Source organism: Saccopteryx bilineata, chromosome 4 (genome assembly GCF_036850765.1).
Source record: "Saccopteryx bilineata isolate mSacBil1 chromosome 4, mSacBil1_pri_phased_curated, whole genome shotgun sequence".
Lineage (NCBI taxonomy): Eukaryota > Metazoa > Chordata > Mammalia > Chiroptera > Emballonuridae > Saccopteryx > Saccopteryx bilineata.
In genome coordinates this window covers 117,492,581-117,520,020 of record NC_089493.1, presented here as the reverse complement: position 1 = coordinate 117,520,020, position 27,440 = coordinate 117,492,581, and the positions used below count along the sequence as shown (strand labels likewise).

Here is a 27,440-nt window from a genome sequence, read left to right as displayed (position 1 = left end):
GCCCCTGGGGCGGGGGGTTGCTCTGTTGCGACCAGAGCCACTCTAGCGCCTGGGGCAGAGGCCGAGGAGCCATCCCCAGCGCCCGGGCCATCTTTGCTCCAGTGGAGCCTCGGCTGCGGGAGGGGAAGAGAGAGACAGAGAGGAAGGGGGGGGGGAGGTGGAGAAGCAGATGGGCGCTTCTTCTGTGTGCCCTGGCCGGGAATCAAACCCGGGACTTCTGCACGCCAGGCCGACGCTCTACCACTGAGCCAACCGGCCAGGGCACTCCCTTCTTCTTGATACTCTGTTTTTTATTTCCTCTTAGAAAAATCAGAGTCTTTTGATTTCTTTTCTACTTCAGTACTTCCTGATTTCTTCACTTCTGTTTTACTTCAAAAGTGAGGAGTTCTATAGAATTCAGTCTATTGGTGTTCTCTGTCTGCATTCATTCCATAGATCCAGGCTGGCAATCCTTTCTCTAAAAAACCAGCTAGTAAATATTTTAAGCTTTGAAGGCCAAATGTTTCTGTCACAGCTAATCAAGTTTGGCAGTTGTGGTGCAAAAGCAGCCTCAGGACAATATGAAAACAGTGGGCATGGATGCATTCCAGTCAACTTTACTTATAAAACAAATCGATGGAAACAAATTTGGTCTGAGCCATAGTTTTTCAACCCCTTTTTTTTGTTTGTTTTTTTTGTTTGTTTGTTTGTTTGTTTTTGTATTTTTCTGAAGCTGGAAACGGGGAGAGACAGTCAGACTCCCGCATGCGCCCGACCGGGATCCACCCGGCATGCCCACCAGGGGGCGACGCTCTGCCCCTCCGGGGCATCGCTCTGTTGCGACCAGAGCCACTCTAGCGCCTGGGGCAGAGGCCGAGGAGCCATCCCCAGCGCCCAGGCCATCTTTGCTCCAACGGAGCCTCGGCTGTGGGAGGGGAAGAGAGAGACAGAGAGGAAGGAGAGGGGGAGGGGTGGAGAAGCAGATGGGCGCTTCTCCTGTGTGCCCTGGCCGGGAATCGAACCCGGGACTTCTGCACACCAGGCCGACGCTCTACCACTGAGCAAACCAGCCAGGGCCATTCAACCCCTTTCTTAAAGGATTCATTCAGTTCCATAGCTTTTAAAATTTATCTATAGTCTGATTTATCATAAATGTATATCTGGATCCCTGGTATTTTTCTCAGCTCTAAATTTATAATCCAACTTCCTCCTTGACACTTCCACTTGGATACCAATAGATATCTTTAACATGTCCAAAATAGAACTCTTGGATTTCCACTTCCTGTCAAGATATATTGACAGACATTAGATTTGCCTTCACATCTGAAAGAACTAAAGAAATTATACAAAATGTATAGCAATGGTTTTCAAAATACTGTTCACCAAGCTGTGAAATATAGTGATGCCTGAGAGATGGAAAATAAGCAAAGTGAGCCTTGTAGTGCCGTGCCTAGGCTTACTTCCTGAAGAGAGTTTCCAGGTCACAGCTCAAAGAGGGAGAAACCATCGAGTTATCAGCAGACATGGAGAAGGAGGTGGGAGTTTAGGGAGGCCACGGTCGCTAGAGTTTACAGGACAGAATGCCAGAAAGGATAGAGCTCTACAGAGAACTCCAGCGACCGTTAGACGATTCTTCTCAAAAGTTTAGCAAAGTACTGCTCAGGGCATGTCTGTGAGTAAATCACTGGGAGGCAGAATAAGGGCCACTCAAAGAAGTTATAGGGAACAATCCCTAGAGCATATACAAAGCCAAAATACCTCTGTTCCTACCAGCAGAGTGAAACACTTGATAATTTGCAGGGTTTTAGGTAGAGTTTTCCTTATCTATAAAATGAGTAAACCCTAAGCTAAAGACTGGATCGGGCCCTGGCCCAGTGAGCTTAGTCAGAGCATCGTTCTGAAACACCAAAGTGGAGGGTTCAATCCTCGGTCAGGGCACATTAGGAAGTGTCCAATGAATATACAACTGAGTAAAAGAACAAATTCATGCTTTTTTCTCTCTCTCCCACTCCCTTTTCCTCTTTCTAAAATCAATCAATTAAAAAAAAAAAGACTGAATTGGTCTCATCTAACAAAACAAAGAAGCAAGGCCTGACAGAATAAAAAATAAATATTTTTTTAAGTGAGAGAGAGAGAGATAGACAGGGACAGACAGGAAGGGAGAGCAATGAGAAGCATCAGCTTATATTTGTGGAACCTTATTTGTTCTTTGATTGCTTTCTCATATGTGACTTGACCAGGGTACTCCAGCAGAGCAGGGACCCCTTGCTCAAGCCAGTACCATGGGCTCAAGCCAGCGACCATTGGGTCATGTCGATGATCCCACGCTCAAGCTGGCGACCCCATGCTCAAACTGGCAACCTCAGGGTTTCAAATCTGGGTACCTTAGTGTCTCAAGCAAACGCTTTATGCAAAGGGCAACCACAGGTCAGGTTCACGGGCAGTATTTCATACACACAAAAGAAGACATCCTATACCAGTTGAGCGCCATTTTAATAAGTGATTTTGCGTTTGTTTCTTTTTCTCATAGGGAGAAGAAAATTGAGGGACTGAATTTTATTAGATGCTTAGCTGCTTTTCATTCTGAAATATTGAACACAAAGTTGCATGAAACAAATTTTGCAGTGGTTCAAGAGGTAAACTTATTTTCAACTGAATTAAGGATTATTTGAATGACAAAGAATAACTATGCCACATTTATTCACCTTAAAAAACTGTACTAAAGGATGTAAATAGGCTTGTATATAGTTAAGTTTTGTATATAAAGTAACATGCCTTACTTTGCAACATTTTTAAAAAATTATTAAGGATTGATTTTTTTTCAGGACATAAGGTAATATATAATAAAACCTGTTATTTTAATAGTGAATTTGGTTTCAAAGTTGTTATTACTGATTTTCTTTCAGAATATCAGCAAAACATACACTTTGGAAATTTTTTTTTAGGTGAAAAATTTACGATCTGGAGTTTCTCGTGCTGCTGTGGTCTGTTTAAGTGATCTTTTCACTTACTTGAAGAAGAGCATGGATCAAGAACTAGATACTACAGTAAAAGTTTTGTTGCATAAGGCAGGAGAATCAAATACATTTATAAGAGAAGATGTCGACAAAGCCTTGAGAGCTATGGTCCACAGTGTAACTCCTGCACGTGCAGTTGTTTCTCTTATCAATGGAGGGCAAAGGTAATGTTCAAAATAATCTTGATCTGTCCTTAAACTAAAAAGCCAGTTGTTTGTAACCTGAGGTGTAGAAAAAGAAAACAAGCAGATTTTAGTATCATTTCAATTGAAAAACATTTATTAAAAAATTGGTATATGATAAACATTATATTAGATGCTAAACATACAACGAATAATAGTATTATCCTAATGTTACCTACTTTCATAGATCTGGAACTAAATAAATGTTAATGATTGAGGGGTTTTTTTTAACTCTATGAGTAATAGAACATTTATGTATGTCTTCGTGCCTCCTCTGACCATCCAGAGTATGATCGATTTATTTTAAAAATGCATAAGGATTGCCTGACCAGGCGGTGGCGCAGTGGATAGAGCGTCAGACTGGAATGCAGAGGACCCGGGTTCGAGACCCCAAGGTCGCAAGCTTGAATGCGGGCTTATCTGGTTTGAGGAAAAAGCCCACCAGCTTGAACCCAAGGTCGCTGGCTCCAGCAAGGGGTTACTCAGTCTGCTGAAGGCCCGCGGTCAAAGCACATATGAGAAAGCAATCAATGAACAACTAAGGTGTTGCAACGCGCAATGAAAAACTAATGATTGATGCTTCTCATCTCTCTCCGTTCCTGTCTGTCTGTCCCTGTCTATCCCTCTCTCTGACTCACTCTCTGTCTCTGTAAAAAATAAATTAATTAATTAAACAAAATGCATAAGGCAACATTAAAAAAAAGGCAAACGCATATTCTTCTTGTTTCTATAAATTGGTTATCAAACAAACATGATTTTAAGTTAATAAAACTGTAACTGAAACTACTTTCATTTTTTGAAAAAAAACTCACTTCCGGGGGTCAGCGAGCATGAAAAAAACTCACTGGTCAAAGGGTTAACTTCTTGAGGAGGGATAGTTAATGCAAATAATTTGTCAGTTTAGCTTTGAAGGATGATAAAGAACTAGTTTAATCATTTAACCTTATAAGTATATCTGGAAAATTGTTCATATATCAACTTTGTTTTAATGAACCCTGTTTCCTTATAGCCATTTACACATCGCAGTAAGAAGGTGTGCAGCCCAGCACCTATCTGATGTAATGGAACTTATGACAGGGGAGCATATTTTCTCTGGAACAAAAGATATGGCTGACCGTTTATTACCAGCTGCTGCTAAGTTTGCTCAGGACAGCTCACAAGAAACCAGGTGAATAGCTGCTGATAATATTTGCTGAATCTCTTAGTATAAGGGCTTAAAGAAACAAATGTTTAAAATAATGAATGGTTTTCTAAATGGACAAGTGGTATCCCCAAGGATTGGTACTGGGGAAGTGGTTTTATTTAACCAATTTGTAAATGGTCTTGAGGGAGTGCACAGTGAATTCTCCAAATTTACAGATGACACTACATACTTCTGTGTAATAAGATGCTATGTCTCAGGGATGAACTGCATGAAAACGGCACAAGACGTATGAATGGGCAGAAAAATGGCAGAAGAACTTTATTGTGGGCAAATGTAAGGTAATGCATTTAGGGGGAAATGATGTATTTTCCAAGCAGTGAGGTCAAATCAAGGAAATACGTTCACATGAAAAATGGATAGCATACTATCTCCTGAAACATGAAATATCTGCACTTAGAAAATTCTGTGAAGTTTTTATTGCTATCTTTACTGGGAGAACAATTTTATGAGAGTTAAGAACAGTCAAAGATGACAAAATAAGTAAGATGTGAATGATACAATAGGTGTAGTAGTGACAGAAATTTTGGATGTAGTCAGAAGCTGATGTTCAGTTCCTAGCCCCATCGCTCTTTGCCGTTAAGCAAGTTACGTAGCCTGTTTCCTTGTCTATATAAATTTAGGAGGTTGGAGTGGGTGATTGATAATGTCCATGTAAAACCTAAAAATTTATGGCAGTTATATATGAAATTAGATTAAAAGTAGAGAGGGAGGCCCTGGCAGTTTGCTCAGTGGTAGAGTGTCGGCCTGGCATGCAGAAGTCCCGGGTTCGATTCCCGGCCAGGGCACACAGGAGAAGCGCCCATCTGCTTCTCTACCCCTCCCCCTCTCCTTCCTCTCTCTGTCTCTCTTCCCCTCCCGCAGCCGAGGCTCCATTGGAGCAAAGATAGCCCGGGCGCTGAGGATGGCTCCTTGGCCTCTGCCCCAGGAACTAGCTAGAGTGGCTCTGGTCGCAATAGAGTGATGCCCCGGAGGGGCAGACCATCGCCCCCTGGTGGGCAGAGCGTCGCCCCCTGGTGGGCGTGCCGGGTGGATCCCGGTCGGGCACATGCGGGAGTCTGTCTGACTGTCTATCCCTGTTTCCAGCTTTGGAAAAATACAAAAAAAAAAAAAAGTAGAGAGGGAAGCCATGGCCAAATGGCTCAGTGGTAGAACATTGACCTGGCTTGTGGATGTCCAGGGTTCAATTCCCGGCCAGGGCCCACAGGAGAAGCACCCATCTCCTTCTCCACCCTTCCCCCTCTCTATCTCTCTCTTCCCCTCCACAGCCAAGACTTCATTGGTGCATAGTTGGCCTGGCTGCTGAGGATGGCTCCATGGCCTCTGCCTCAGGAACTAAAATGGCTCCAGTTACAATGGAGTAATCGCTGCAAATAGGCAGACCATCGCCCCCTGGTGGGCTTTCCGGGTGGATCCTGGTCCGGTGCATGTGGGAGTCTGTCTCTCTGCCCCCTCGCTTCTCACTTCAGGAAAAAAAAAAGTGAAGAATGAGCCTGACCAGGCAGTAGTGCAGTGGATAGAGCGTCTGACTAGGACACAGAAGATCCAGGTCAAAACCCCGAGGTCACCAGCTTGAGCACGAGTTCATCCAGTTTGAGTGTGGGGTCACTGGCTTGAGCATGGGATCATAGACGTGACCTCATGGTCCCTGGCTTGAGCCCAAATGTCTCTGGCTTAAAGCCCAAGGTCTCTGGCTTGAGCCCAAGGTCACTGACTTGAGCAAGGGGTCACTCACTCTGCTGTAGCCCCCACCCCCCGTCATGGCACATATGAGAAAGCAATCAATAAACAACTAAAGTGCTGCAACAAAAAATTAATTTCGGCCCTGGCCGGTTGGCTCAGCGGTAGAGTGTCGGCCTAGCGTGCGGAGGATCCGGGTTCGATTTCCGGCCAGGGCACACAGGAGAAGCGCCCATTTGCTTCTCCACCCCTCCGCCGTGCTTTCCTCTCTGTCTCTCTCTTCCCCTCCCGCAGCCAAGGCTCCATTGGAGCAAAGATGGCCGGGGCGCTGGGGATGGCTCTGTGGCCTCTGCCTCAGACGCTAGAGTGGCTCTGGTCGCAACATGGCGACCCCCAGGATGGGCAGAGCATCGCCCCCTGGTGGGCAGAGCGTCGCCCCTGGTGGGCGTGCCGGGTGGATCCCGGTCAGGCGCATGCGGGAGTCTGTCTGACTGTCTCTCCCTGTTTCCAGCTTCAGAAAAATGAAAAAAAAAATTTTGAAAAAAAAAATTAATTTCTTCTCATCTCTCTTTCTGTCTGTCCCTCTCTCTGACTCCATCACACACACAAGTGGAGAGGGAGACTCCTGAGTTCACAGACAAAAGTAAAAAAGGATATTCCCCTAAATGGATAGAGTGTTGACCTGGAATACTGAGGTCACGTTCGAAACCCTTAGCTCTCCAGGTCAAGGCACATATGGCAAGCAATGAACAACTAAAGTGAAAGAAGCATGAGTTGATTCTTCTTTCTTCCCGCTCTCTTTCCTCTCTCTGTAAAATCAGTAAATAAAATCTTTTTTAAAAAGGTGAATAAAGATATGTTTAAACATTTTATGAAAAAGATGCTTATTTAGGAATAAGAAAAGATAATGGTTATTTATGATATAACTTTTTCTTAATGGCATATTCTTATAATCCACTTGTTACTTTCTAGATTTTTATATGAAAATTAAATTTAAAATTATATAATGGTGCCCTGGCTGGATAGCTCGTTTGGGCAGGCGTCCCCAAACAATGGCCGGCGGACCGCATGCGTTCCCCTGAAGCCATTTATCCCCCTCCCTCCCCCACCCGCCGCTGCACTTCCGGCAGGGGTACCTCTTTCATTGGTGGTCAGTGAGAGGAGCACTGTATGTGGTGGCCCTCCAATGGTCTGAGGGACAGTGGACTGGCCCCTTGTGTAAAAAGTTTGGGGACCCCTGGGGTAGAGCATCATCCTAAAGCACAGAGGTTGCTGGTTTGATTCCGGTCAGGGCACATACAGGAGCAGTTCCATGTTCCTGTCTCTCTTTCTATCTCTCATGCCCCTTTTTCTCTCCTTAACATTAATAAATAAAAAATTTTTAAATTATAAAATGGTTACAAATCCAGTTTTAATATTTCTCACATTTTATGTCCCTATTGCTTGTTTACCTTGTTTGTTTTAGCCATTCCAAATCATTAGGGCCCCTGAAAAACCTCTAGTCTTTACATTCTGGGCTAAAAAATTAGAATTGTCTTTGAAACTATAACTGATTAGGGGTGACCTATGTGGTTGTGAGTAGAGAAAAGGTCATTTTTATTCTCTGGTATACCCTTTCTGTAATTTCATTACCATATTTTTCACTCCATAAGACGCACCTAGGATTTTAAGGAGGAAAATAAGAAAAAAAAATATTCTGAACCAAATGGTGTGTTAAATATTTAATAAAATACACCACAATAATATTTCAACAATGTAAACTCAACAGCAGTATTAGCAACCGTTAGCACTGTTATTAACAAATGAGAAGAGATGGCCCTGGCCGGTTGACTCAGTGGTAGAGCGTCGGCCTGGCGTGCAGAAGTCCTGGGTTCGTTTCCGGCCAGGGTACACAGGAGAAGCGCCCATCTGCTTCTCCACCCCTCCCCCTCTCCTTCCTCTCTGTCTCTCTCTTCCCCTCCCGCAGCCGAGGCTCCATTGGAGCAAAGATGGCCCGGGCGCTGGGGATGGCTCCTCGGCCTCTGCCCCAGGCGCTAGAGTGGCTCTGGTTGCAACAGAGCGACACCCCGGAGGGGCAGACCATCGCCCCCTGGTGGGCAGAGCGTTGCCCCTGGTGGGCGTGCCGGGTGGATCCTGGTTGGGCGCATGCGGGAGTCTGTCCCCGTTTCCAGCTTCAGAAAAATACAAAAAAAAAAAAAAAAAAAAGGAACAACATAAAACAAAAAAACAAATGAGAAGAGACTTTAATGTTAATACTCTTCTAGTTGTCCGAGAACCTACAGCAGCTAAAAAAAAATGAACATTCGCTCCATAAGACACACGGGCATTTTCCACTCCACTTTTGGGTTAAAAAGTGCATCTTATAGAGTGAAAAATACGATATATTTGAGAATCTGTTGATATATATGTGATACTGACTTCATCCTATACCCTTCCCTATCAAAAGTATTACCTTCTCTGGTTCTTCTAATCCCATATATATCCTAAGTTGTAGGCAAAAGTATAACTAATTTATTTTGGGGCCAAGCTTTCTTGAAAAATAATAATATAGTATTGTTATGAAATACTGTAAGCTCTCTATCCAAAAATATCTCCAATATTCACTTCAGTGATATTTGATATTCTACTGTTAGAATATCTTGGCTTAAGGTATTATCCTAAAAGAATTATTTTAAAATTCATATAACATAAAAAAACCTAGTTTGGAGAACATTACACATTCATTAGTATAACAACCATGATTTATCAACAAACTTTGAGTGCTTTTTAGGTAGCACAGGATAGGTTTTGACAAATTGGAACCCTGTTAAGTTGTGGCTAGAAAAAAAGAGACAGAAATACAGAACTAAGGGAAAATTGAGTCGTCAAAACATCTGGCAAGCAGATGAGCAGCAAAAGGTCACTGGGCAAGGAGCCCAGGACAGAGATAGACTTCTAAACTCTCCTGCCGAAGGCCAGTCTTAATAAAATTCTCAGGTGCATAAGAAGTAGAATCAAAGATTTTGGCTTTTCATATCTAAGGACAGAAATTGAGCTTATTAAGATACATAAAATGATTTACATATTTCTCAAATATCTATAGGTATTATGGTCGGAAGATGCTTTCTCTCATGATGTGTCATCATAACTTTGATAAAATGCTTGAGAAGTATGTCCCATCTAAAGATTTGCCATATATTAAGGAATCTGTTAAAAGCTTACGACACAAGGTATGTGGAAAAAGTTTATTATATAAACAACTTTCAAAGCAATGTTTATCCAGGAAGGTAAAGGATAGAAATAATTTCTTCAGTTATCTCTGTTATTTATTTATTGATAGAATATATCTACAGTAACATTTCAGCAACTGCAGTGTTAAGTAGACATTAAGAGTATCAGTAAATGTTTACTGAACAGAAGCTTGATATTTGATAGAATGTTGTGTAGCTTTATTGGAGTTACAAGATTTGGGTTTGAATCAACTCTGAGAATTAGCACTATATATCATTTTAGGCACATCATTTCTTTAATCAGATTTTTTTTAATAAAATGAGGATAGTAATGCTTATCGTGTTGGGTGCCTACTTTATTTATCATGAATGTTTTACTATTAGAAATCCTACCACACTGCAGAGTATTGATAGGGAGCTTCTTGAAAGGAAGCCCCATTTATCCTGGTAGACAATGGGATTCAGAAATGCTTGTGAAATGAGTGCCTGAGGGAATTCTGAGTGAAATAAAATGTGAAATTGTCTTGTAGAAAAGTATTCTATTTAGATATTATTTTTTTGTAAAAATGTTTAATATTGTAAAATTTTGCTATGGTAATTTATATTTTTTCTCTCCGATAACCTTATAAAGGGATTAATTTATGAAAAGATGTTGGAAAAATATATGGTTATATACATTTTAGAACATTTTTTCTGCCTATTGATGTTAAAGACTTCAGTTTCATCATATAGAACTTATTAAAATAACCATGAAAAACATTATCTTACCCCCAAAAAAGTTATCTTACTCAAATGAGGCATATTATATTTGTGAATCATTTCAAGTATGAGTATCTAGAGGGGGGGAAAGGTTTTAAACAGTCCTTATTGAAATGTTTACTCTCACACTGATGTTCCATAGGAATTCCTTGTTTATGTGTTCATATTTTCTATATAGAGTTTAGCTTTAAGAAGAGTACCTATAAAATATAGCATATTAATTTTTAAAATTTAAACACTTTATCAAGCCAATATTATTTCCTATTAATTGGTCACATATTTTGTTAATTTATTACTAATTATAAGGTATTTTATATACACGATATATCTAATAACCTTTAAAGCATAAGTATAGCAGATTATTAAAATGCTTTCAATCATAAAAAAGATCAATAATATTTGCTATGAAAATTACTTTTGGCCCTGGCTAGTCGGCCGGGCGTGTGGAAGTCCCGGGTTTGATTTCTGGTCAGGTCACACAGGAAAAGTGCCCATCTGCTTCGTCACCCCTTCCTATCCCCCTTCTCTCTGTCTCTCTCTTTTTCTCTCTTCTCCTGCAGCCATGGCTCAAATGGTCGAGCAAGTTGGCCCCAGGCGTTGAGGATGGCTCCATGGCCTCACCTCAGGTGCTAAGATAGTTCGGTTGCTGAGCAATGAAGCAGCAGCCTAGGGTGCGCAAAGCATCGCCCCATGGGTGTTTGCCAGGTGGATCCCGGTAGGGGCACATGTGGAAGTCTGTCTCTCTGCCTCCCTGCCTCTCACTTAATTTATAAAAGAAAAGAAAAGAAAAAAACTACGTATGACGAGTTATTTCAATTTTCTAGTTTTAAGACTTTTATTATACTGCCTTTCCTTATATTTCCTTACAGGGTTTGGGAGATTTACCTTTAGATACTCCTTCAGCAAAAGGAAGACGATCTCATACTGGCAGTGTTGGAAATACAAGGTCATCATCTGTTTCTAGAGATGTTTTCAGTTTAGCCGAAAGGTAGGATTATTGGATAGTCCACATCATTAGAAAAATTCTTTTCTAGTGTTTGTAGTCTCATTTGGGTGTTTCCATGTGCTATCTCAGAGGTTGTCAATTTTTTAAACTTTTTATTGAGAAAATTAAATTTAATGGGGTAACATTGATCGATAAGCATGCATGGGCATGAGTTTCAGGTAAACATTTCTATAGCATTTGAATTGTTGATTGAGTTGTGTGCCCATCACATCATTTTCTGTCATATTTTTTTTAATTTAATGGAGTTTTAGAAGTTGTTAAGAGCTTAGAAAGTATGAGGTAATTAGATTTAATAAGTCAGTTATACATATGCTCACAGCAACTTGCTACATGTATTAAACATTAGTAAAGCTTTAATGTTATTGAACTTAATATTAGGCTTGTGTTGGATAGCTATGATTAATTTTTTTAATGTTTATTTCACTGATTTTAGAGAAGGGAAGGGACAGAATGAGAGAGAGAGACAGGAACATTGATCTGCTCCTGTATGTGCCCTGACTGGGGATCGAACCAGCAACCTCTGTACTTCAGGACGATGTTCTAACCATCTGAGCTATCCGGCCACCACTAGTTAGGCTAAAAATTTTGGTTGAAGAGCCTGACCTGGCAGTGGCGCAGTGGATCAGGTGTTGGCCTGGGATGCAGAGGACTCAGGTTCTAAACCCTAAGAAAACTGTCTTGAGCCAGACTCACCAACTTGAGCACGGGTCACTGACTTTAGTGTAGGATCTTACACATGACCCCATGGTCACTGATTTGAGCCCAAAGGTTGCTGGCTTGAAGCACAAGGTTGCTGGCTTGAGCAAGGGGTCACCTTTTCAGCTGGACTCCCCCACTCAAGGCACATGTGAGAAAACAATCAACAAACAACTAAGGTGCCGCAACAAAGAATTGATGCTTCTCATCTCTCTCCCTTCCTGCCTGTCTTTCCTGTCCCTGTCTGTCCTTCTCTCTGACTCTCTCTCTCTGTCTTTGTCTCTCTTACTAAAAAAAATAGTAAGTATAATTATGATTGAAGAAGAAAAAAAAAACAACTTTAGCCTAATCAATCACCACTGGTGGATAGTGCGTCAAACCTGACTGCTGAGGTTGCTGGCTTGAGCACAGGGTTGCAGATTTGAGCCTGAGGTCACTGGTCTAATCCCTGGTCCAACTCATACAAAAAGTAATCAATGCACGACTAAGTAAAGCAACAAGTTGATGCTTCTCTCTCCCTCCCTGTCCTTCCTGTCTTGCAACAAAAAAATGCCTTTTTAGCACTTATTAAGAGTATACTGCGTTCCAAGTCTTTTCTACACACTTTACTAGTCAGTTACTTATTTTGTAGCTGTTTCTTAATTTAAGTTTATCTGATATTTTCTCACAGTCAGTTGAGGTTTGCAGTTTTGACAAGAATATCACAAAAATGATGTTTTGCCCTTCTTAGTGCACCATTTCATGAGGGGGATGATGTTATGTCTTTTTACTGAGGATGTTAAGGTGGTTTCTCCTGAAGGACTTCTTTAATACAGGGGCTTTTAGTGTGTATAATTTCCAAATAATTGGAGATTATTTTCCAAGTATCTTTTTGTTAATAATTTTTTATAGTTCTGTTGTGTCATTAATTGTGCTTCATATGATTTCAGTTCTTTTGAAATTACTGTTTCATGATACAGCATGTTGTTTGTTAGAGAATATTTTTATCTACCTGAAAGTGTATGGATACTCTTGTTGAGTGTAATGTTCTATAAAATGTCAGGTTAAGTTGACTGATTGCATTAAAGTCTTATTTATCCTTACTGATTTTCTGCCTACTCTCTATCAGTTGCTGAGATTGGAGTATTGATATGTCCAAGCATATTTGTGAAATTGTTTATGCATTCAGTTCTATCATTTTTTGCTTTAAATATTTTGATGCAATGTGATTTTTAGTTATATTTAGGATACTTGTGACTTTTTAATAAATGGATCTTTTTATCATTATGAAATATGTATCTTTCCCTCTGACAATATTTCTTTTGCTAAAGTCTACTTTCTCTAATAGTCAGTAGTGTTTGTTTGATATATCTTTTTTCTTTTGGTCTTTATTTTTTTTCCTCAATAACTATTAACTAGATATAATTCTTATACTATATAATTCACTTATTTAAAGCATACAAGTCAGTTGTTTTTAGTATATTCACTGAGTGTGCAACCATCATCACAGTCAATTTTAGAACATTTTCATTACCTCAAAAAGAAATCCTAAACTCATTAGCAGTCACTACTCATTTTCCCTCAATCCTCCTATTCACATCTAGGCACATTTGTGAATTTACATATTCTGGACATTTCACATAAATGAAATCATATAATATCAGACCAGCTAGAATATAGAAAGAGGGGGGAAATTAGCACACACCAGCAGTTCTCAGGAGAAAGTTCCAACAGATCTTTCCCTCCAGCACACACCCAAAAATAAATCAGTGTCTCACCTTCACATATGACCTAGGTGCTTTCAAACTGCTGCCTCTGTCCCAGGACTCAGAAAGAATGCAGCCTGGGTTTCCTCTACCCCTTTGGCTCTTGCAGACGTAAGCCCCACTGGTGTTCAAAGCCACATGTTATGGGCACTCCTTTTCCTGGTACAGGTCTCCCAGGCTAGGGCTCGGACCCCTCACTCTTCAGGAACAACCTCTACAGTTGTGATGTCCCTCCCACTTGTGAGTCACTGCATGGTGAGTGTGAGGTAGGGTACCTGACTAGACTTAGTTTCTACCCATCCTGCCCATTTCAGTGTGATTTTTTTCTTTATATCCATAGTTGTAGAAAATTTGTTCTGCTAGTCGTCAGATTGTTCTCCGAGATCGCTGTTCTATATGCAGTTGTAGTTTCCCTGTCTTTGAGAGGAGGTAAGCTCAGGATCTTCCTACTTTGCCGAACTTGAAGCCAGGAGCTTTGTTCTTGAATGCCAGTTTAGTTTGTCTGTGAAATGTCGCTCGCCGATGTTAGTGCACGCCCTGCAGAAACGTGTCTTGGGGCGGGATTGCCAAATCCTCTTGTTTATCATTGTCTTACAGTGTTCGGTGTGCAAGCCTTTCAGTCCCTGGGTAAAATTTATGCCTAGGCGTTTTATTTTTATGTAATTATAATTAGGGTGATTTTCTTAACTTCTCTGATAGTTTATCATTAGTGTTTACAAACACAGCTGATTTTATTTATTGATTTTGTATTCTGCAATTTTTCTGAATTTATTGATTAGTTGTAAGATTTTTTTGGTGGAGTCCTTAGGGTTTTCTATATATATCAGTTGCAACTAGAGACCTCTGGTTTTTATATCCTTCTTTTCTATTCGAATACCTTTTATTATTCTTGCCTAACTGTTCCAGCTAGGACTTTCAGTAGTACATTGAATAAAAGTGGTGAGAATGGGTATTCTTGTCTTATTCCTAATATTAGAGAAAAAACTTTCAACTTTTCATCATTGATAGTGATATTAGCTGTGGCCTGTCACATACGTCCTTTAATATTTGAGGTACATTTTCTCTGTATCCAAATTGTTAAGTATTCTTATCATGAGTGGATATTGATTTTTATCAAATGTTTTTTCTGCATCTAATGAGATGTTTAAATGACTTTTTATCTTTCATTTTTATTAATGTGGTATATCACATTGACTTGTGGATGTTGAACCACCCTTGCATCCCTGGAATAAATCCCACTTGCTCATTTGTGTATGATTCTTTTTATTTATTGAATTTGGTTTGCTAATATTTTGTTGATGATGTTCTATGTATCTATGTTCTATTATCATTCTTACTGTCTCCCCCCCTCCACTGATTTGAAAGAGAGAAAGACAGAGGGGAGGTGGAGAGAGAGATGGTAAGGGAAGAACAGAGAGAGAGAGAGAGAGAGAAGCATCGACTCGTTGTTTCACTTAGTCGTTTAATTGTGTGCTCAGGCCTGACCAGGCGGTGGCGCAGTGGATGGAGCGTCAGACTGGGGTGTGGAGGACTCAGGTTCGAGATCCCGAGGTCGCCAGCTTGGGTGCGGGCTCATCTGGTTTGAGCACAGCTCACCAGCTTGAACCCAAGGTCACTGGCTAGAGCAAAGGGTTACTCAGTCTGCTGTAGCCCCACAGTCAAGGCACATATGAGAAAGCAATCAATGAACTAAGGTGTCGCAACGAAAAACTGATGATTGATGCTTCTTATCTCTCTGTGTTCCTATCTGTCCCTATCTATCCCTCTCTCTTGACTCTCTCTCTGTAAAAATAATAATAATAATAATAATAATAATAATAGTGTGCTCAGATTGCTTCTCATATGTGCCCTGACCTGCAGTCTAACCTGCAACCTCTGGTTCACCTGGTTGACACTTTATCCACTGAACCACTTGGCCAAGACCTGTCTTCTCTCTTTTTTATTTATTTATTTATTTATTTATTTATTTATTTTTAATTTTATTTATTCATTTTAGAGAGGAGAGAGAAAGGAAGAGAGAGAGACAGAGAGGGAGAGAGAGAGGAGAGAGAGACAGAGAGAGAAGGTGGGGAGGAGCTGGAAGCATCAACTCCCATATGTGCCTTGACCAGGCAAGCCCAGGGTTTCGAACCAGCGACCTCAGCATTTCCAGGTCAATGCTTTATCCACTGCACCACCACAGGTCAGGCCCTGTCTTCTCTTTTTTTAAATACATTTTATTAATGTTAATATATCTAGTGAGTTTCTCCATGTTACTTTGTCTTTTCCCTGCAAGGTATATTAAGTGTTATTTCACTATCAATTCCATCTTATTTTGAACAATAAAGAAGCCATCTTTATAGATATTTCAGTAATTATATGGTTTCTTGAGGTGTTCTTCTGTTTTCTGCTTTTCATTTATTCACCTTTTATGCACATGTAGTTCTCAGTTTAAATATAAATTTAACCCTTTATTTTTATCATTGTAGAATTAATTAGAATAGAATTAATTATTTCACAAACTAATCTTAGATTAATTTATTTAAACAAATTAAAAATAATTGATAAATATATCTTGGGTCTATATTTTTAGGTCACCATTCTGTGTCTACTTTCATGATTCTGAGTCATTCATTAAATCTCTATGGTTATAACAACTTTAGCATTGATTCTTATGCTGCTAGTCAGTGAAATGTTGGTAACTGTCAATTGTTAATCATTTTCTTTCTGACCTATCAATTTGTAAGACTCTTTAGTTTCAAAAGTATTGTCATCTGCCACATTGAGGCACACCCCTTTATGGTAATGGAAAACATTGTACTACTTACCAAGTCACTGAAAAAGTAAATCATGGCCTTACCTGTGGTGGCGCAGTGGATAAAGCGTTGACCTGGAAATGCTGAGGTCGCCGGTTCGAAGCCCTGGGCTTTCCTGGTCAAGGCACATATGGGAGTTGATGCTTCCAGCTCCTCCTCTCTCTCTCTCTCTCTCTCTCTCTCTCCTGTCTCTTTCTTTCTCTCCTCTCCTCTCTAAAATGAATAAATAAAAATTAAAAAAAAAAAAAAGAAAAAGTAAATCATGCTGGGTCAAATTTCTACTTTCCTTTCATGTTCACATGGATATTTCAGAGAAAAGGGTTAACATACCAGGCCTGAGACTGAGTTCCTTAGAAAGACTGGCTTGCAAGGTTAGCCCTTGGTGGCATCTGGAAACTAAGATTTCAAGGGGATTTTCACTATTCCCTAACTGAAAAGTGTAGTTTACAGTGCCTACATTATTTGGGCAATCAAAATGGTTTATACTGAAGTTCTTGCTTTCCTTTCGGTAGTCTGGAATTTTGGTATGTCCATGGCAGAGGACCAACCGTGACCAACTCCCAATAAAAACTCTGGACACTATCTCAATAAACTTCATTAGTAGCAACATTTCACATGTGTTGTCAACTTGTTGCTAGAGAACTAAGTTTGTACTGTGTGACTCCACGGGGAAAAGGACCCTAGCAAGTTTGTATCTTGTTTCCGCCAGACTTTGACCCGTGTATCTTCTTTGCTGATTTTCTTTCATATCCCTCTATGGTAATAAATCTTAAGATCTTGGGGGTCTCAACATAGGTATGGTGGCTATGGGTTACATCATTTTATGAATTTTTAGAAAATAATTGTATAATGAGAATTATTTATTACATTGGTATTATAGGAAATTAATAATGAAATTAAATTTACCTGTCTTTTACTTTAGAGAAGTAACTGAAATTCGTGAAGTCACCAGAAAATCAGTTCCCCGTAATTCCTTAGAAAGTGCTGAGTATATCAAAGTCATAACAGGTTTATTAAACGCAAAAGACTTTCGTGATCGTATTAATGGAATTAAGCAGCTTTTATCAGATACTGAAAACAATCCAGAGCTTGTTATAGGAAACATTGTGAAGGTAAGGACACGTCAAAACTAATTTTCGGACATAGATTAAAATGAAGTGGTTACCAGGGGGTGGGGGGAGGAAATAAGAGGGAAGAAACATTGTGATGGAAAATGAGTTGACTTTGGGTGATGGGCACACAGTATAGTCAGCAGTTCAAATGCAATGGAAACATTCACCTGAAACCCATGTGCTGTGCTCATTGATCAGTGTCACCCCGTTAAATTTAATTTCTTTTTCTATCCACAGCTAATGAAGTTGATTAGTATAAAACATTGCTCTAAATTAAGTACTTTATACATATTATTTTAAAATGTTATAATAACTGTAGTGAAAAGAATGGATTACTTAGGTTTTGCTCTTTTAAAAGTCTTCTAAAACAATTCAAAGTAATTAGACAAAAATAACAAAATAGGTGCTTATTTGTATGAATCCTCCCACTAGATGGTAACTCCTTGCAAGCTCTTGAAACCTGACATTCAGTAAATGTATGCTGAGTGAATCAATAAATATTTTAAAAAGCAAAAGATTTAAGAGACTTGATATTACTTTAGAATAGGTGTAAATGTTTTCATATTTAGGTTAGACATGTAAATATACCAATTTATATACCTACTTTTAGGAAAACAAGAAGCAGTAGAAAGAGGGGTAGTAATAAATGTTAGTGGTAGTATGGCAAAAATTATTTATGCTTCATAAGAGTTAGTTAATTTTACTAGTAATTTATTAATTAAATTTAATTTAGATTTTGTATTATGTACATTAAACTTGGCAAGCATACTGTAAATACTCTTTCTTGATTGATTGATTGATTTTAGAGAGAGAGGGAGAGAGGGAGAGGCATTAATTTGTTGTTTCACTTATTTATGCATTCATTGGTTGACTCTTTGCTTCCTGACTGGGGAGCAAACCTGCACCCTTGGCTTATCAGGACGATACTCTAACCAACTGAGCAAGTCAGGAAGACTATTCTTTTTTTTTTTTTTTTTTTTTAGAGTGGACAGAGAGAGAGAGACAGAGAGGGAGAGAGAGGAGAGAGAGACAGAGAGAGACAGAAGGGGGGAGGAGCTGGAAGCATCAACTCCCATATGTGCCTTGACCAGGCAAGCCCAGGGTTTCGAGCTGGTGACCTCAGCATTTCCAGGTCGACGCTTTATCCACTGTGCCACCACAGGTCAGGCAGGAAGACTATTCTTAACATGAAAAATTATATATTATAGCCTCAGCCTCAGAGAATAGCTCTTCATTCACCTGACATGACTTAAGAATTACTTAGCATTTACTTTATTATATCGTTAATTTATGAAAGTTATGAATTCTGAAGAGCAAGAAATAATAGTTACAATAATCAGGTTAAAAAGTAATAATAAAATTTAACTCTGAAATTACAGCTAAAGTTCTCATAAGAAGCCTAAACTGAAATCTCTATGGTAAAATTTACATGTCTAATTTTGCTATGAATAAATAAAAATAGAAACTTGTCTTAAGTTCTTAGAGTTAGCTGAACTAACCTGCACCTTCCAGAAAACATAATTTTTATCACATTTATAGTAAAGTAGTCATATGCCTACATGAGCCAGATTTCTCAACCTTAATTTACTAGGGTATCTTTTGGGGTGATCTTTTTGAAGCTTCTCTTTTTGCTATAAGAAAATTCAACACTTAGATTTATCATCTGAATTTTTATACAGTTTCTATTTTCTAAATTCAGGTTAAATAAGATGTTGTGTGTGTATTTGGAGAAATATTGTGAAATGCCAAAAGAAATTTAAATATAATAGCTATAAACAGTATTTCACTTTAAATAATTTACCACTTTACTTTCAGATTTTTGATGCTTTTAAATCTCGACTTCATGATTCTAATAGTAAAGTAAATCTGGTGGCTCTGGAAACAATGCACAAAATGATTCCTTTGCTCAGAGACAATCTATCTCCTATAATCAACATGCTAGTTCCAGCAATAGTAGATAACAATCTGAATTCTAAGAATCCAAGCATCTACGCTGCTGCCACAAATGTTGTTCAGGCACTGAGTCAGCATGTAGGTAAGACATGTTACTTTGGTAGTCCAATTACTTGGGCTTTACTTTTGTAATTTTTTACTTTACACTTATTTATAATACTGAAATCCTAACTATTCAATTTTTATCACTTAATGTTATCATAAAATTTCATTTACTTAGTTTATCTTAAATTACTTTAGTGATTAAATGTCCCATTAAATTGACTTTCTCTTCCCTTATCTTTGATTTTTCAATTATTTTTTTCTACCTCAACCTCACATCTTATACAAAATTAACTCAAAAATGAATCATAGATTTAAATTAAAAACTTAACTCTGGAACTTTTAGAAGATAACATAGGAGAAAATCCTCAAGATCTAGGGTTTGGTGAACAATTGTTATCATGACACTAACAGCATGATCCATAAAAAGTTGATAAGTTGGACTTCATTAAAATTAAAACATTTGCTCTACAAACGACTATGTCAAGTAGATAAAAAAAAATAAACTACAGATTGGGAAAATATACTTGCAAACCACCCGTGTGACGAAAAATCTATATCTAGAATATGTAGAGAACTCCCAAAACTCAACATTAAAAAAGATGAACAGCCTGACCAGGCGGTGGCGCAGTGGATAGAGCGTCGGACTGGGATGCCGAGGATCCAGGTTCGAGACCCCGGGCTCACCAGCTTGAGCGCGGGCTCATCTGGTTTAAGCAAAAAAAAAAAAAAAAAAAAAAAACTCACCAGCTTGGACCCAAGGTCCCTGGCTCAAGCAAGGAGTTACTCAGTCTGCTGAAGGCCTGCTGTCAAGGCACATGTGAGAAAGCAATCAATGAACAACTAAGGTGTCACAATGTGCAACAAAAAACTAATGATTGATGCTTCTTATCTCTTCGTTCTTGTCTGTCCCTGTCTATCCCTCTCTCTGACTCTCTCTGTCTCTGTAAAAAATAAAAAAAAAAAGATGAACATTCCAATTAGTAACTGGGCAAAATACATGAAAAAAAATTTTAATAAATAGGATAGATTGATGGTAAATAAACACATAAAAAGAGATTCAACATCGCTGGTCATTAGGGAAATGCAAATGCAAATGCAAATTAAGACCATGATCACTACACAGGTGTCTCAGGGCTGCTATAACAAACTGCCCACAGACTGAATGGCTTTAAAATGACAGGTAATTTATTTCCCACAGTTCTGGAGGTTGGGATGTCCCAAGATCAGTTGTTGGCAGAGTCTGTGTTTGGTGAGAGCCCTCTTTCTGATTAGTAGATAGCCATTTTCTGGCTGTGTCCTTGCATGATGGAAGGGTCAAGAGAGCTCTCTGGAACTTTTTATAAGGGCACTAATCCCATTCATGAGGGCTCCACTTTCATGACTTAACTCCTTTTTTTTTAAATTTATTTATTGATTTAAGAGAGAGAGGGAGAGACAGACAAAAATGTTGATCTATTTCTGTTATGTGCCCTTACCAGGGATTTAACCCACAACATTTGCATATCAGGAGAAGGCTCTAACCAACAGAGCTCAGGCCAGGGTTGAAAGACCCATGCTTATTTACTTATTTTAAAGATTTTATTTATTTTACAGATAGAAGAGGCAGGGGGAGAAGAACAAGAAGTATCAACTCATAGCTGCTTCACTTTAGTTGTTCACTGAATGCTTGTTGTATGTGCCTTGACTGGGCAAGCCCAGGGTTTTCAACTAGTGTCCTCAGAGTTTCAGGTCGACGCTCAGCTCACTGTGCCACAACAGGCCAGGCCAAAGGCCCACGTTTAAATACCATCATATTGGGGATCGGGATTCAGCATGTGTATTTGAGGGAGGTGCACAAACATTAGATCTATAGCAAGTATCACTACAGCTGAAATAAAAAATGCTAATAAGGTTGCAGGGAAACTGAATGTTTTGTATATTGCTGGTGAGAGTGTAAATAAAATGTTATGGCTATTCTAAAAAGTAATTTTGCTGTTTCTTTAAAAACTGAACATGTACTTGTTATATAAGCCTTCAATTGCATTCCTAGGCATTTATCCCAGAGAAATGGAAACCTGTCCATTGAAAAATCTGTACATGTTTGTTCATAGCTTTATCTGTAATAGATAACGAGAACAACTGATATGTAATTCAGAGGGTTAATGGTGAAACGAACTGTGATACATCCATACCATAGATTACCACTAAGCAATAAAAAGGAATGCACTGTTGACACACAGCACAATTTGGATGGATCTCAAGAGCATTATACTGATTTAAAAAAAAATAGCTAGTCCCAAAAGGTCACATGCTGTAGGATTCCATTTGTATAACCTTCTCAGAATGACAGAGATGGAAAAGGATTAGTAGTTTTTAAGTTTAAGGGCAATTAAGGAAGAGAGGGATTGGATGTAACTATAAAACAGCAGCTCTAGGGGAAAATTTGCAGTGATAGAATAGTTCTGTGTCTTAACTGCAGTGATAGTTACATAAATCTACACATGTGATGAAATGGCATAGAACTATACACACATTTGAATCAGTGAATGTCAGAGTCCTTGTTCTGATATCATACTATAAAGGTATATGTTGTTGTGAGTCAGGGGTGCAGAGAGAGATCAGCAGACGAAATGTCAGCGAACTAGCAAAGGACAACCGCTCACTCAGGCAAATGGCACCGAGTTCATACTGTGTCCTATTTTTATTCACAAGATTTCAAAAAGCTTGTTTACTGAGAAATTGGCATAGCATCAAGCATAACCTTTACTTAAAGATACATGGAATACATCTGCATGATAGCTTAATAACAGTACAATATCAAAAGGCATTAACTGCTATTGCTTCTATGATTCCCACAACATTCCTTTCTTTATCTCAAGGAATAGCCTTGAAGGGAGCAGTAAAATCTTATGAGAATGTTTTACTGAGAAGAGAGTCTAGCAACGCCTTCGGTAACATGAACTTGTTCCAGTGACTCGCCTTCGAATCACAAAACAATTCTCTTGGTAAAACATTCTTTTCTTGTTGGCTGTGTTCCCATCCAAGGTCATGCAATGGATTATTCCACTACAGGTGTACCCTGATATCCAAAAGTAACGTGTTTCTATGAAACCTTTCAAAATCCAAAATGGCATAAACTGAAAAGCAGTCACCTTAGGAGATACCTTTTGAATGGATTCACAAAATAAATCAAGACAAAGCACAGAGGCTCACAGGCACTCTTTTTCTCAGAGTTCATAGCTCTAGCAGCTTAATGCTAAGATGAGTTGAGCTCCAGGGGAGAACGTTTGATGGTGTCACTCTGCTGGGGGTATGCTTAGCCTCTATGTATTGCTGCTGCTAAACAAATGTGATGTGAATGGCATTTTCACTTACTGCTTTTTTTCATAAAAGTGAAAAACATCTTTGGGTTTCTTTTTTTTTTCAGAGACAGAGAGAGGGATAGATAGGGACAGACAGACAGGAACACAGAGAGATGAGAAGCATCAATCATTAGTTTTTCGTTGCGACAACTTAGTAGCTGTTCATTGACTGCTTTCTCAAGTGCCTTGACTGGGGGGGCTCAGCAGACCGAGTAACCCCTTGCTCGAGTCAGTGACCTTGGATTCAAGCTGGTGAGCTTTGCTCAAACCAGATGAGCCCGTGCTCAAGCTGGTGACCTTAGGGTCTCGAACCTGGGTCCTCCATATCCCAGTTCAACGCTCTATCCACTGCACCACTGCCTGGTCAGGCTGGATTTCTTTTGGTTAGCAAAAACAGGTACTAATGTAAGTCTTTCATAAAAGCAAGGTGATGTAAATTTTTTAAAGTGAACTTTGAAAAAGCAGGGGACACCTGTGATTGTGTAAGTTGTAACCTTTGGGTAAAACCCAAAGGTACACGAGACCTCTCTGTACTATCTTCACAACTTCCTATGACTATAATCATTTCAAAATAAAAACTTTGGAAAAATCAGTAAAAGTAAAATACAACCCTCCAAAAACAATTATTTTTCTGTTTTTTGATAAACATATAGTATCATTTAGAACAGGGGTCCCCAAACTACGGCCCGCGGGCCGCATGCGGCCACCTGAGGCCGTTTATCCGCCCCCGCCGCACTTCCGGAAGGGGCACCTCTTTCATTGGTGGTCAGTGAGAGGAGCATAGTTCCCATTGAAATACTGGTCAGTTTGTTGATTTAAGTTTACTTGTTCTTTATTTTAAATATTGTATTTGTTCCCGTTTTGTTTTTTTATTTTAAAATAAGATATGTGCAGTGTGCATAGGGATTTGTTCATAGTTTTTTTTATAGTCCGGCCCTCCAACGGTCTGAGGGACAGTGAACTGGCCCCCTGTGTAAAAAGTTTGGGGACCCCTGATTTAGAATAAGATGCCTAGGAGATAGGCAGTTCGTGTGTGTGTGTGTGTGTGTGTGTGTGTGTGTGTGTGTATACCATATAATAACTCAATATTTTGTGATGTATTTGTATGTCTCACTTGCTCTAAGATACTACTCTTAAGGTTTTATAGAGAATTTTAAATCGTGCCAACTAAATTTAAGAAAAATTTTTAACACATTTGCAATCATTTGCATATGTTTTTGCTTTGAATGCTTTGTAATTGAAAATAACTAAAATCTTATAACTCTTTAAATATTTCTCTGTTCTTTTTGTTCAGACAATTATTTACTTCTACAGCCATTTTGCACAAAAGCTCAGTTTTTAAATGGAAAAGCAAAACAGGATATGACCGAAAAGCTAGCTGGTAAATATTTTTAAATTGTTATTTCTAAGTAACTATTTTATTAAGGATAAACTAATGGTTATTTCATTTTAATTTTAGATAGCTACCAAGTTCAGTATCATTACCCATTAAGTAGAAATAAATTGTATAATGATCCACAAAAGGCCTTTAAGACTTTTACCCCCAAAATTTACTTTAAAAGAATTGTATCCTTTGTTTTCCTTAGTGTTTAGTGTTCCTGTTAGTAGAAATAAACAGAATACATACAAATAATTAAAATCAAATACACCTGACTGGTGGTGACGTATTGGATAGAATGTCAGCCTGAGACACGGAGGACCCAGGTTCGAAGCCTCCATGTTGCTGGCTTGAGCACGGGCTCATCTAGCTTAAGCACAGGCTCACCAGCTTGAGCCTAGGGTTACTGGCTTGAGCAAGGGGTCAACTGTTGTGGTTGGTGCCCCCCCCCAGTCAAAACACATGAGAAGCAATCAGTGAACATCTAAAGTGCCGCAACTACAAGTTGATGCTTCTCATCTTTTTCTTCCTGTCTGTCTTTCCCACTCTCCCTCCCTCTCTCTCACTAAAAAAATAAATAAAATAAAATAAAAATTAGTGTTCACAGAAAAATGATATTTTGTCTGCACCAGAATGGCCAAGTGGTAAAGGTGTTGGACTTAAGAAAACTGCTAATTTCAAATTATGTGTTTGATATAAGGTCCACGGATTGAAAAATGTATAAATTTTTAATTAAGTGCATTTGGAAAACATTGAGATGAATTTTGGGTTTCATTCCCATCTTTGCTACTTTTGCCTGAACTAATTGTCGTATACTATATAAAATTCTAATATTTGAAGATTCCAGTATTTGGGAGGAAAGTTTCTGACCTACTGTGTGTGTGTGTGTGTGTGTGTGTGTGTGTGTGTGTGTGTGTGTGTGAGAGAGAGAGAGAGAGAGAGAGAGAGAGAGAGATAGGAAGGGAGGAAAATGAGAAACATCAACTCATAGTTGTGTCACTTTAGTTTATTGATTGCTTCTCATATGTGCCTTGACTGGGGGACTTAAGCCACGCCAGTGATTCCTTGCTCAAGCCAGTGACCTGGGGCTCAAGCTAGAGTCCGTGGGCTTCAAGACAGTGAAACTTTGGCTTCAAACCAGAGAACTTTGGGCTTAAGTCAGTGACGATGGGGTCATGACTATGATCCCATGCTTATGCTGGTGACCCTGCACTCAAGCTGGTGAGCCTGTGCTCAAGCCGGCGACCTCAGGGTTTTGAAAGTGGGTCCTCAGCATCCCAGGCTGACACTATCCACTGTGCCACCACTGGTTAGGCTGACCTACTTCTTTTAAGATATCTAACATTTTAGAAAAATGACATTGGGAAGAAGTTTAGTATCTGTTTTATATGGTTTTTAATTAGCAAAACTTAATTTTTTAAAAAACCTTACAGTTTATCATATTTTTGAATTTCAGATATTGTTATGGAACTCCATCAAAGGAAGCCCCATGCCACAGAACAGAAAGTGCTGGTGGTTTTATGGCATCTCTTAGGGAACATGACAAATAGTGGCTCTCTGCCTGGAGCTGGAGGAAATATACGAGTAGCCACAGCTAAATTATCAAAAGCACTTTTTGCACAGATGGGCCAGAATCTATTAAATCAGGCTGCATCTCAACCACCACATATTAAAAAGAATTTAGAGGAATTGCTCAGTATGACAATTTGAAATTAATTATGAGTCACGAAGTATGGTATGATGAACAAAACTGTTTACATGACAAATGGAACTTTTTTAAAGTTGCATTTTCAGTGCCTATACTTCTCATTGAAGAAATTAAGTCAATGACTATTTTTATTTACAGCCTGAGTCCTCATCTGTCCTGTATCAACCCCATCACACAAAACCCTAAAGTAATTAACATAACGTAATACTCATGAAATCTGAGGCACATGTAGAGAATCTAATTTTAGTATTCTTGAGAAAAGTCCTGCTCATTTGCACTATTCTGTAGAAATCACAGTTTGTTGCCCTATATGTACAATTAGATTTGTAATTAAAAATATACTTTTTATTATGTAATCATGTTCTGCTATGTCTCATTACTCAAACTTATTTTATGAAGTTGAAGAAAAGTCGAACTGTTATCACAAAGTTTTGTGGGCTATTTGTGAAAAAGATGTACTTCCCAAATCAGTCTGCTAATATGATTGTGCAGTATTAGCTTGCTTTTGCTGTTTTGTGTTCACGTTATATTTGCTTACCACTTCGATTTAATCATCTACATAATTGTGAAATTTAACATATTATAATAAAGCATGATGACCAAAGTTTTAGAAAACATTTAAATAGTTTAAATGCACGTTTAAGAAAATGTGTTGAATGTAACTTCCCTATTTGTGCAAGCACTAAATTTTATTTCTATATATTTTGACATTTATAAAGGTATTATTTTGCTGCCCAGTTGTGTAATTCTCAAAAATAGTGCCAGGTCTTCTATAGCTTTTCTCAAAATTCTTGGGCTACAAGTACTGTATGCATCTTAAAAAAGAAAAGGAATGATATAAAATAAAAGAATTTATTTCTGTAGATGTGTGGAAAGTTTCCTGTTTTTCCAACTCCCATATATGTTAAAATGGAAATATATATATATATATATATATATATATATATATATATTATAATGTTGCCCTATCTCTACTGACCTGGATTATAGTTCTAGCTTTACAGGAAAGTAGCTGTGTGACTTTGCCAAGGGTAAACCTCAGTTCTCTCGTCTGTAAAATAGGAGGGCTGTACTGTATGATTTTTAAGGTCTCATCTTGTTCTAAATTTCTATGATTGTATGTTATAGTTTATTCTATGATTATTTTATTTATTATTAGATTTTATTTATTCATATTTAGAAAGAGGAGAGAGAGAGAGAGAGAGAGAGAGAGAAGCGGGGAGGAGCAGGAAGCATCAACTCCCATATGTGCCTTGACGAGGCAAGCCAGGGGTTTCGAACCGGCAACCTCAGCATTTCAGGTCGACACTTAATGCACCGTGCCACCACAGGTCAGGCTCTATAATCATTTTATTACAACTGTGAACTATCTTCATTCTCCTTAGTGGACCAGTTTTTAAATGTATTTGGTTGCTTTTTAAAATGAGATTTTTTTTTTATTAATCCGTGACTTCTGAAAATAAAACAAAAAATGAACCCTAGAAATAATTTCACACTTATAAAACAGATAAAAATTAGACAAAGAAATTTAAAAAAAAATTAGCCATTTGAAGCTAAATTAAGAGGAGAGTAAAGACTTGGTTAATTTTTCCATTTATACGCACTGTTTTATAGTTACAAACATACTTGATCTT

At 38.7% G+C, this 27,440-nt stretch overlaps 1 protein-coding gene across 13 annotated transcripts in view; it reads left to right on the top strand.

The window, feature by feature from the left end:
* Positions 1-26,669, top strand: part of TOGARAM1 (TOG array regulator of axonemal microtubules 1) — a 96,270-nt gene extending 69,601 nt beyond the window's left edge. For 10 of the 13 annotated variants that reach the window (XM_066277835.1, XM_066277832.1, XM_066277839.1 and 7 more), the window contains 9 exons: positions 2,510-2,615; positions 2,925-3,160; positions 4,188-4,346; positions 9,142-9,268; positions 10,897-11,015; positions 17,192-17,381; positions 19,197-19,416; positions 24,015-24,101; positions 25,555-26,669. In XM_066277835.1, coding sequence (XP_066133932.1) covers positions 2,510-2,615; positions 2,925-3,160; positions 4,188-4,346; positions 9,142-9,268; positions 10,897-11,015; positions 17,192-17,381; positions 19,197-19,416; positions 24,015-24,101; positions 25,555-25,808 — 1,498 coding nt within the window. In that variant the 3' untranslated portion in view covers positions 25,809-26,669. The remainder of the gene's footprint in view (positions 1-2,509; positions 2,616-2,924; positions 3,161-4,187; positions 4,347-9,141; positions 9,269-10,896; positions 11,016-17,191; positions 17,382-19,196; positions 19,417-24,014; positions 24,102-25,554) is intronic. The other 3 variants (XM_066277840.1, XM_066277843.1, XM_066277844.1) reach the window with 3 other exon arrangements.
* Positions 26,670-27,440: the final 771 nt, after the last annotated feature.